Raw genomic sequence first — 11341 nt, 5'->3', positions numbered from 1 at the left:
GGTATAAAAAAAGTAAAAAACAAAAAACAAGTGAAAGAATAATTAAAGAAGTAAAACAAGACAATAGTGGAAGTAATGTGAAGCATTTTTCAGGGGTTGCTGGATTAAAAATTGGCAAACAAAAGCTCTTTTAAGATGTTTCATGATATCTATCCAAGTGTTCCATCCCTGTAATGACCCTGTGACATATGTGTTGTCATTATAACTCAGCCTAGAAATGTAATTCACAGACTCCTACCCCTCTTGGTCCCACCATCACCGGGTCTGTGGAGATCATCTTGGCCAGGCCCCAGCACAGAGAAGAAGACAGGGGCCATCACGCCCCAAGGTCGGGAGCTAAATGAACAGTATCACGGTGTGTTTTCTGGTTGAAATATTGTTATTATTAGCGCTTAGACTGCAGTCTGCTGTTGGGGTCCAGGACCCACTATGGCCTGGGGAGATAGCTTGAAGTCTCCTCGACAAGATTGCACTTCTCAGGGTGTCGCAAGTGTCTGAATGGAGTGAGTCAAACAGAGGGAAGCAGCTTGTTTTAGCTTCTGCCTGCTCTCTTCAGCACCAAGCTGCCTACATCCTCCAGGTCTAGGGATATGAGCTTGAGGGAGTTCTACCCTCTGTAGTCCTAAACCTGAACGCGCAGGCATCCCTGTCGCTTCTGGAGTGTCCACTGCAAGTGTATCATTCAGGTTTACAGAGCTGTTGGAGCTGAGGTTTGTGAGCTCTCTCTCTGTGTCCTCATCATTAGCGTGAATTTTCTGGTGGTTCCGTGGGTCATGCAATGGTTGTGAACATTTCTAGAGACACTCCGGCTGTGCTGGATGGATGCCAGAAGTTTGGGATTTCTCCTGCGTTGTTTGGTCTGTTGAGAGGGCCAAATCGTCAGGAAACATGACCACTTTATGCCAAACCAGTAGAAAAGCCTGTTATAAAGTGAATGGCAGACAGAGTAACTACCTGAATGTCACCTCAGTTTAAAGAATACAATATAATAACAATATACAGTTGAAGCCCCCTAACTGTCGGCCAAGCAGGCCCTATCACCTCCTGCTGAGTTTCTTAAAGTGCACTAGTGAAATGGATGGTTTTGTGGGGGTAGAGCCAATTGAATGAAAAGCCAATTTATGCAACCGAGTTGCTAATTCAATAGAAAAACATGTATTGATAGATCTGAAGTTCTATCACATATCAGCTATATAGAATTCCTCATGGCACGCTCATCTTTTAAACTGCCAACCAAAAAACTAAGAGAGAGAATTTGACTTAAATATATGTTGCCATGCCCCTTTTTTAATACAGTGTCCTGTCATTTGAAAATTTGGCTGGAAGTGTGCTTTCTGGGTTAGAAGTGAAAGTGGATAATATTCAAATTTGTTGGCTATCCACAGCTGACCTCACCTCTTTATCCTCACTCTAGTCCCTACTTCAGACCCTCTTAGAAGCACTGCTTTGAGAAAATCCTTCTGATTATCATCAACACCTCACAAGATATTTACATGCACACACACGCTAACACACAGTAAAGTAAATGAAATCAATTGACGTTTTGACAAACTTCACAAATGAGGTCAGTGACTGAAAGCATAGAAAAACCATTTATTAAGAAACTTAAAAACAATAGAAGATGACACTGATGACCTGATCTTATGAGTACATCTTGGTATGAGGGGTGGAGACTGCAGGTGGTGGTGTCATGATGAAAGACCGGGATGCTCACAACCAACACTGTCCCCTTGGTAGAGTATGGAAAAAGTGACTGCGTCAACTTTCCATGCTTGATTCCTTGATTGACTTTTGGTTTAAGCAGTTCAGCGAGTCGTTGCCATCGTTGGCACACGGCGTGGACAGAGACTCTAACTCATAACTTCCGCTTCTGTAGGCTGGCCTGACTCCACTGGAAGGTTTCTTGTGCTCCAAGATCTGCTGGATCTGTTGCTGGGCATACTCAGGCTTGGCAGTCAGTGGTCCAACTGGGACTTCAACACCCAGGATGTCAGTGACCATGTATGGGCGGAGCCAGCCCACAAGTGGGGTGCTGCCTGGGGTATAGTGGGTCTCCCGGTGGTAGAAAAGAAGTCCGTCCACCTGTTAATAAAACGATAGATGAGCTTTTCATGTATCCAACTCCAAATGATCAACCATCTAATGTCACAAAAGCTATATATAGAAATTCACCTGTTAACCTGAAATTCAGTCATGGTGTTATTAATATAAATTCTACCAACACAAAAGACAGAAGATAATGCTGTATAGGAAAGAACAGATTCTATGAAGACACTGTGGAAATCATTGCTGGAACACAACAAAATGAAAGCACATGACAGAAGTAACACAAATTGCATTCTGATAATATACTACCCCACTATCACAGCTGTGCTCATGCCATACTGACTCATCAACGCCATGAACCACAGCAATGGGCTGAGTAGCATTGTGAGTGGTTGCTCTGACCTTGGAATGGTGCTTTTCTCTCAGACGAGTCACATTTTCACCAGCGAGACAGACATCTAAGGGTCTGGTGTCTGGTCACTCAAAATCTCTTCCACATTCCAGCAAAATTGGCATTAATTGAGAGAAATATCCACAAGCAAACTGAAACCAAATCATAAATCTCATCTAATCCCGAATCAATACCCAGGTGGAGTGAATTATTATACTGCGAAAAGATAGGGTACTTAGGAAGAATCTTCCCCTCTAACAACATTTCATTCTCCAACACACACTGCATGTGTTGACATGCTGTAAAAGGACTCTGTGGGCCTGCATTGTCACCAGATTTGTCACTCATTAACTGTGGGATCACCTAGTCCATGATGTGGTCAGGACATAAGTCATACATGCCACAGATTTTCTATCTATGAACGGTGAATTAAATCGTCATGTTTTGGCGGACTATGTTCATTTTTGACACCAAACTTTGGTCTATACAGTGTACATATGTGAATCGAATCAACTGCCCTTTTTTGCTCCCAGTAATCCATGCTTTTGCAGGTGGTACATTTGCTGGAGTTCAGAATTCAGTTGTCAAGTTCAACTTTGTCAAACTGTAAGGGGTTCACATAATTTCCTTTTTTTGTCAAACCAACACAGCAGGATCCTCAGTTTCCTCCTCCCCTTCCCCTCATAAAGAGTTGCTTTTCTTGTAAGGAAAGTGTGTACTGCTCTCACAGATAATTATGCTGACAAACTTACACCCAGATACACCCATTTAACTTTGTATTTTTGGCGACTGTATTTGTCCTACAAATGACCCAGTGTAGGAAACAAATCCTGGTGAAACCCTGGGCATTTAATATAGTGACTTTTGGCATTTCACCATGAAATTACTTAGATAATAGCATTATTATGATTATTATTAATGGGGATTGCAGCCCACAATGAATTAATGTGACACACAAGAATAATAACTGGACAAAAGAATGTATAAAATATAAAAACAATACTAACACATTAATCTGAATCACAATGTATAGATTACATTAGTTCAGTTTGTACACCATTTTTCAGAAACTCTAAAACGTTATTTCATCATTCAGGAGCAAATTCAAGTAGCAAAGCTCACATCACAGTCTGAGAAAACTAGACATCTTCCATGTTGACGTTAGACTTCTAGTTAATTCAAATAGTGTTTGGGCTGAAGGTTCCTGGTGACTTTAATCTAATCCAAGATGGAAAAGAAACATTCAAGAATTTAAGGATTTCCAGTTGATTAAAAAAAGGTGTGACTGATGCTTACGTTGAAGGTGTAGTCCACGGACAGTGCTTTCTGAATGGATTCACTGGAGCAGTCCTTACTCTGAAGGCTCACAAAGCGGAACTGTTGGGACAAACAAGTAACATATAAACAAAATGTGACACTCCTCATGAAAGCAGAAGTTACATTGGTCCTGCACACATGTTGCTTGCACTAGTCAGACTGGTCGCCTTACCAACAGCTCCCAGCCTCGACGGCGACTTCTACTTACATTTAGTGAGGTGACAATACAAACACAACTTTCTCAACAACCAACAGTTTAAACTCAACTATTTTTGGCAATTTACTGAGATCATTAAGGGAGCACTACGTAAGATGTTGACATAATTACGGCAGAGGGGACGCATCCCCACGAGTATTTGTTTTCAAATGTATTTTTGTAATGACAGCAAATAACATCTTGGCTCACAACTGCCTCTCTGCAGTTCCTCCACGACCCAGCCAGGGTCTTTAAACCAGCGTCAACACATCACATATCAAAATCTTTTTGAAGATTGGTTTGCTGCTCTGAAATCTGTCACCATTGTCAACTGGAAATAAAGTTATGCTGGTCACTCTTTGATCACACTGTGTGCTCCTAATTTTAAAAAAGCAAAATGCTCGAGTGTTCCGAGTTAAATTATATGATTAAGAATAAAGTTGTATAATCCGGGTCAGTCGGTCTTCTTTTTACTTCTTCAGCCTCTCGTTGGTTCAAAGCCTTTCTAATTAGGAAAAAAAACATTTCTAGCTGTTTTCTGCCTGTGACGTCCTTGTCAACAAATGCTGAAGCACTGAATGACACACAGAGCACTTGGTAGCAGACGGAGTGCAAGTGACAGTTCATCGTTTTCTAAACAAGTGCCACAAGCTTTTATCAGTGAACTTCTGACCCTGACAACGCCGGTGCTGTGTAGACAATCCGTCAAAGAATGGGACTCACAGGGTTTCGTTTTGAGATCTTCGACAAGTCCTCTGCCTCTTGCACTTTAGATTGCAGCCAAAAGAAACGGAACTCAGTCTGGTGACAAAAGGAGACAAACAAATTACATTAACGTCTTACATGGCGAAGTGTGGAAAGAGCACTGGTCTTGGCAGCAGTCTTACCGAGCAGTCATAGACTGGGTGGCCGCTCCAGCACATGACATCGAGGATGTAGTAGGTTCTGTCCACTTCACTGTAAATGCAGTCCAGGATGGTGTAGTCTGTCAGATCCACAGATATAACCTCAGAATACTTTCTCACCAACTGCTTTTCCACATGGTTTACAATCTGTGACAACTTCAACAGCGTTCTTGAGAAAAACAAATCCCAGCGACACCTGCAGATTTGTTCACTTGACTCTTCTCTCAAACACAATGAGGGTGTCCGGTAGGGCCACATTTTATAGTGTTTAAAATCAGATAGGATTTTTTTTTCAATTGTGCGTACATGTCTTTCAGGCTTTTAGCTAAGATTTTTCGTCGAAAAGCACCCCAACCCATAACCCCGCCCCCTCATGACATGTCAACGACTGACAACTAACAACTTGCTTTGTAAAAAACAAAGCTGTAAACATCTATTTGTACCAAAATAACTTGATAAACAACAAATAAACAAGCATCTGAGTCAAATAAACATTAAGAGACATGAACTCAGTAACTGTTGCCACAGTAACATTTTGAGATGCAGGGGTCCCCTGGGCAATTGTTTTACTTGGCTGACCCTGACTAATTAAAATAATAATAATAAAAACATTTTTACAATGATTCTTTCCTTTACTACAAGCCATTGTGTGTACAGCCTTGTGTCAACATTTTTTTTCTCATATATTTATGCAACTGATACAACAAGCATGCAGTCGTATCAGGGGTGATGGTTTTCTAAACATTCACAACCACAACAGTCATTCTTTCAAACAATACATATATAAAGGCTTGTCGCTTGAGCTACTCAAGCAAATTTGGTTCATAGTCTGCGAAATTACCGGGCGGAAACTCAATATAATGTATAACAGTGAGATGACACGACGAGTTGTGCATTATACAGGCACTAATAATACATTTAGGCTGTCCTGCTGAAGAAACAAGGGCGCCCAAGATGCCCTCCAGCTAAAAGCCTGATGTCTTTTCTTTTAACGCAGCTGGAACAACAACTTGTCTGATAGCCAGTACCAGCGCATCTTAAGGTGGTTGACTGTCAGGTGCGGGCTCTCACCAAGTGGGCAAGACAACATAGCAGGGCCTGATGGCAAAGTGTCTCGGTCTGCTGGAGAGCATGACAACATCTCAGCCATGATATGTGACCACAGCTACCTTCCCACTTTGGCTGTCTGGCAGAAAATGCTTTGATCTATACAGCAGGACTTATCGGTCAGGCACTGACTGCTCTCCAGCAGTATCTGCAGTACCATCCTGGTTGCCTGATTTATTCACCCTTGGACCCCGCTTTCAAAAAGCATAGGATAGAGTGAATGAAAACACCTGATCTGTGTGGACACAGAACTTTCAAGGGGTCTAAATTCAAGTCAGTGGGCTAGTTTTAAATATTTTTTAAGACAAAAGAACTTGCTCAAATCTGTTGATCAAAAGGTAGAATTAAAGTCAATTGTTTACCTTTATCTGATTTGAACATAACTGGCAAATTTTCTGACAGACTTCTAAGTCTTGGAGCTGAGTGTAGAGGATTCGCACCCAGGGTGACCAACCACCATGACGACGAGACGAATCATGCCACATAAAGAAATAGTGGTGGTACCATTTTCCCCCGAACATACACATCCCCAACAACATTTAAACATTTTATGATGATGATTATGAACAAAAAGTTCAGAGCGTCACTAGAACCCCTTAAGGGTCCCTATCCTAAAAAACTACTAACGTGATGAGATAACATACACAGCACATGAAACAGATTTCAAAGCTTTAAATATATATATATATATATATATATATATATATATATATATATATATATATATATATATATATATATATATATATATATATATATATATATATATATATATATATATATATATATATATATATAAGGTAAAAAGGCAGGACAGGACCATGTTAACAAACCTCACCTTTTCCCTTTGTTGAGTTGTGTCTGTTCCCGCCAGGTAGCAGTGAGGGGAAGCGGTTCACACAGTAGCCACTTTTTGTATATGCTGCAGTTGAACCCTTGGAATCACAAAACAAACAGAAATACCTTTGAGAGCAAGTCTTTTCTGGAACTAGATTGTTCGCGCACTTCGTTGTGTCAACAATTAAAAACTAGACATTGAATGAAGATCCAAATAAAATTACAATGACCACTGTTCCTTTCCAGATGTACTTTAGGATATTGAAAAACAGAGATCTATGTATATATATAACTATATATATATAACTATTAAAGTATAACTAACTTTAGTTAGTTATGTTTGGGGGACAAATCATGGGATATTGACACAAATACAAGTCACAGGAGCACTACCTTGGAGGCAACAATGAGGGACCTTTTTCCGATTGGACAAACCACCATCAACCAATCAGTGTCCAGCTCTGGGGGGACGTCCACCAGCCATTCGGAAAGCATCAGCTGCAGAAAATAGAATGATACATCGCAATTAGTGCACAACCATAGCTGACAGTATTTGCCTGTAAAGAACAAGCAAACATGAGGGCGAGATAACAATTTGGGATCAAAAAAGTAAATCCATCCATCTCAGTAGATCTCAGAAAATAACCGCAGAATACATTCAACGAAACAAGCACTTCTTTTCTTACATTTGCCCTATGGTCCAAACTTTTTGTAACCCTTACACAATAGTTTATGGAGGAATTCTTCCACAAAAATAAAGACTCAACAGATAATATATTTTTGCCCGAGGTAACACGACTCAACACAGAATATCAATGTAGCAGTGAGTAGTTTGATTGATGGCAGGGCAGTCACCATCATACAAAAACAACAGGATACACACAAAAGACGGCGTACAGAGGTTTACAGAAGCACCAGTGAGTATTTCGCAGGGAGTGACTGACATCCAGCAGCAGAGTAGTCTGGGACTTGCTTCGCCGTATGGGTGCATGACAAGATAATCGTTTTAGCTTTTATTTGGTTGATCTATTTGTGAATGGACTTTAGTTAAGTAACTGATTCTCTGGAAACCAACAGACTTTAGATTACTTTCTGGAGACAGATGAGGACTTTACATTAATAGAGAAATGAAGTGATCAACCACAAAACATCGGTCCAGACACATGCATCTAACACACAGTTTTTAATGCAGGAAAAGAGATATGACACCTTTACCTGGCTGAGGAGTAGCCTTTAAGTTACAGTACTAGCTAGTCGTCTCATATGAAGCGACTCCATTGAATGCCTGAAATCAGGCAGCCATCTAATTGGTTTCCTCACTTCTTAACATGTTGTTGAAAAAAGTCTCTCTGGGTGACAAGCAGGTTTGTTATATTGCCATTCACTGGCTGAACATAAGATCAGCAGCAAAACCTCCTTAGGGCTTACAGTTGTGCAGATATTACAATGACAGAACATGCCTGTGACATCACCACATCACGCTTGATTTCATCTACTGTGTTAAAAACAAGAAGACATGCCTGATATGATTCGATGGCGGCAGTATCATGCAAGCCGTTTCTGGACCTACCTGGTCAGCATAAAGTTTGGGCAGCTTCCTCCTCTCCACTTCCATCTCCATCCCCTCTGTGGCCCCATGTTCTTTCCCTTGCTCTTCCATGTCCTGCTCCCCATCACTATCTGCCCCAGTCCAATCCCCATCAGCCAGGCACCGAGCATGGTTGACATAGTTTAACCTTTTGCTGTAATGACAAACAAATATTGTTTAATGTTTGTAGTGGGACTGACAGATGCAAGCACACATGGAAATGAATAACAGTCATACTTGGCTAAGAAATTTTGAGATTCTGATAGCTAGATTGTACTTGATTATTATTCTTCCATCTAGAGGGTCAGTGGCTGCTTCAACATGCTGCTCAGAGAGTGATGTAGAAGTAGGACTTGAAAGGAAGAGAAGTACAATCAAAATGCTTTTTTTTTTTTTTAGACAAACACACGTCTAGACATTAATGCAGCTAGAACCAGGTGTGCCCAGAGATATCAAACATCCAAAAATGAATGTGGGCTTCACTAAGGGCCGCCATTACTGTTGTCTACCAAGTTTAGCCACTTTGCAACAAAAAGACTGCGTTCTTTTTCAGCCACTCAACGTGATGAGTGTCAGTGGGCGACTCTGTCGATGATGTGATGCAATGTCGTCGTCATTATGGCGATGACTTCACCAAATCCTCACCAAAAATACATGCCGAAGGCACGGACTAGTCAAACCTTGATGTGGAATTTTCTTATTGGTTTAATGTTTATCATTAAAGTTTATTAACAACAGCATAGAAAATGGCCTGTAACTAATTAGGAACAATAATACTAACAATCTAAATAAGGCCTTTTGTTGTGCGAGAAAACAAATTTCTCTAAAAGCACGGTCCTTATGGTACAAAACAGAATATCTGGAAAGATTATAACACCTACAATAACAACATACTCATACCTCTTCTGCAGGGCCAGGAAGCGCCGCCGTCGCTCACTCTGCTCCAGTGCACTGCATTTGCTCTTGTACTGTGCTAATCGAGGATGTGGAGCCGCAGTACTGTTGGGTTCCTGGGATACAGCAAAGCTGGCTGACAGGGCTTGGGTCAGGTCATCCATGGGGACTCTACAGTTGGGAATATGACTCATATGAACAATCATTGCTTCTCTACTGTCAAAACAATGTATCTTGCCACACAAAATAAAAATGAATAATACTCCAGCAAGGGGTGAAACAAATAGACAGGAAAGGGGAAAAGAAACTGAGGATATTTTTAAAATCAATATGCGATTACTTGATAAAATACTTTAACTGTTTAAACAATTAACAAGAGCAAACGCAAATGAGACTATACATTTTTAGTTTAAATCAAAACATCATGACAGTTGGGCGGGGAAGTAGTGACGGTGACAACAGAAAATAACCTGATATGTATCACAAGTATGTAGTATGTATGTATGACAAGTTTCGTGAATTTGAGTCACAAAGTCGTCTATGTAGCTAACCTAATTGCTATACATTAGCAATGCTGAGCGACAAGAAATAAACTAGCCTTCTAGCCTCAAATATTAGTTTGGTTGCCAGCGAAAAGACCCGAAAGTAGAGTTAGTTATACTCGCGATTCCACGTTTAAAGGGCATCACAAACGCCATGGCGAACCCCGGACCACTTGACATGAGGCTTCCATCTATGCTTAAAACCAGCATCACCTCCCTGTGACAAACTGGATACGCGACGGCACGCCACACACATAAGAAGACGTAAGTAAGTACCTCGGACATGTAGGCAGGACGCGGGACAAAACGACCGCCCGGACGACAGGCGAAAGCTTGCTAGACCAGGCGGCCGCGGCACTGGGCGGAGCCGAGATGGTGAAGGTAGTCGCTTCCTGTTTGCGCCTTTCTTAAAGCGGAAGTGATGTTTAATTTGCCCGCCGGCTGACGTCGAGCGCTCGCGTGTATAGGCAATTTGTAGTTCAAGTTCAAACTTCAAGCAATTTCAAATGACTGTATGTCTCTGAATACACCTTAAATATTGTATCCGCGCCTCCATATAGTCAGTTATATTTACAGAAGCTCGAGCATAAAGATGTGTACCATTTAAATACAATAAACTGTCAATAATGATTATGTAGCGACTCAGGCTTAGAGTACATGTTGGTTTTTGTGAACATAACTCTCTGTAAAGATGAGGCGCAGCAATAATTCAGGAGAGAACTATTAAAATAGAAAATTGTCTTGCAGCAAGTAGCGAACATGGCATACAACTTGGTAGGTAGCAATCATGTCCTGAAGACTGTCTCTGAGCAACAAGTGTTTTATACACTATTTAGTCATGGAGCAGAAGACAAGACGTTCATCATGCTATAATCATTTTGGGTCTGAGACAATTACCATGGGTTTAAGTCGTCTATCATATCACAGCAAAGGCCTTGTCATGAAAACAATCTCTCTGGTCACTGCGCTTTTACTACAAAGACAAGTACATCCTGCGATTAATATTGCACAATCTTCGCTGACACAAGATGATGCTGACTTTGCACATAATTTCTGCAAAGTGGAATATTACCAGAGAAGGAACATGTTAAGCAGAAGAGGAACTTCAGATAATAAGGCTTATACATGTATAAATATAGGTTAAAGGCATATTATAATAGTAGAATAATAATAGTAATAATAGGGAAAATAATCATTGTGATAAATTGAGGTTTTGACTGTCAATGTCAATCAGGTCAATGGTGTCAAGCTGCAAGATTAGACTAGTTTCCATGTAGTCTCACAGATTCCATATGAACCTTTCTGTGGGAACCTCAGCTTCTCCATATACATGACTCCGTTGATCCTGTGATCATGAGAAAAAAACAAACAAACTTGCAGTTGCAAATGCCGTGACACACTTTGGATGGGAGGCCCTTCGATGTTGGTATGCCAAAAATGGCTGAAAGAAGGTTTGGAGGCAAAACCCGTAAGCTCTGCCTAAAATGTCAAACATATTGGACCAGTAATTTGTAAGAT

The 11341-nt window shown here is 40.8% G+C and overlaps 1 protein-coding gene across 1 annotated transcript; it reads right to left on the bottom strand.

Annotated features, from left to right (window-relative positions):
* Window positions 1-1573: 1573 nt before the first annotated feature.
* snupn (snurportin 1) lies at window positions 1574-10205 on the bottom strand. Its single transcript, XM_053885852.1, has 9 exons — window positions 10100-10205; window positions 9288-9452; window positions 8370-8541; window positions 7193-7297; window positions 6801-6897; window positions 4838-4935; window positions 4674-4751; window positions 3734-3814; window positions 1574-2082 (listed from the first exon to the last, which is right to left on the bottom strand). The coding sequence occupies exons 2-9, from the start codon at window positions 9443-9445 to the stop codon at window positions 1759-1761; spliced, it is 1113 nt and encodes a 370-aa protein (XP_053741827.1). The 5' UTR covers window positions 9446-9452; window positions 10100-10205; the 3' UTR covers window positions 1574-1758.
* Window positions 10206-11341: the final 1136 nt, after the last annotated feature.

The sequence above is a fragment of the Synchiropus splendidus genome, chromosome 14, assembly GCF_027744825.2.
Source record: "Synchiropus splendidus isolate RoL2022-P1 chromosome 14, RoL_Sspl_1.0, whole genome shotgun sequence".
Classification (NCBI taxonomy): domain Eukaryota; kingdom Metazoa; phylum Chordata; class Actinopteri; order Syngnathiformes; family Callionymidae; genus Synchiropus; species Synchiropus splendidus.
This window is presented reverse-complemented; position numbering and strand designations above follow the sequence as displayed.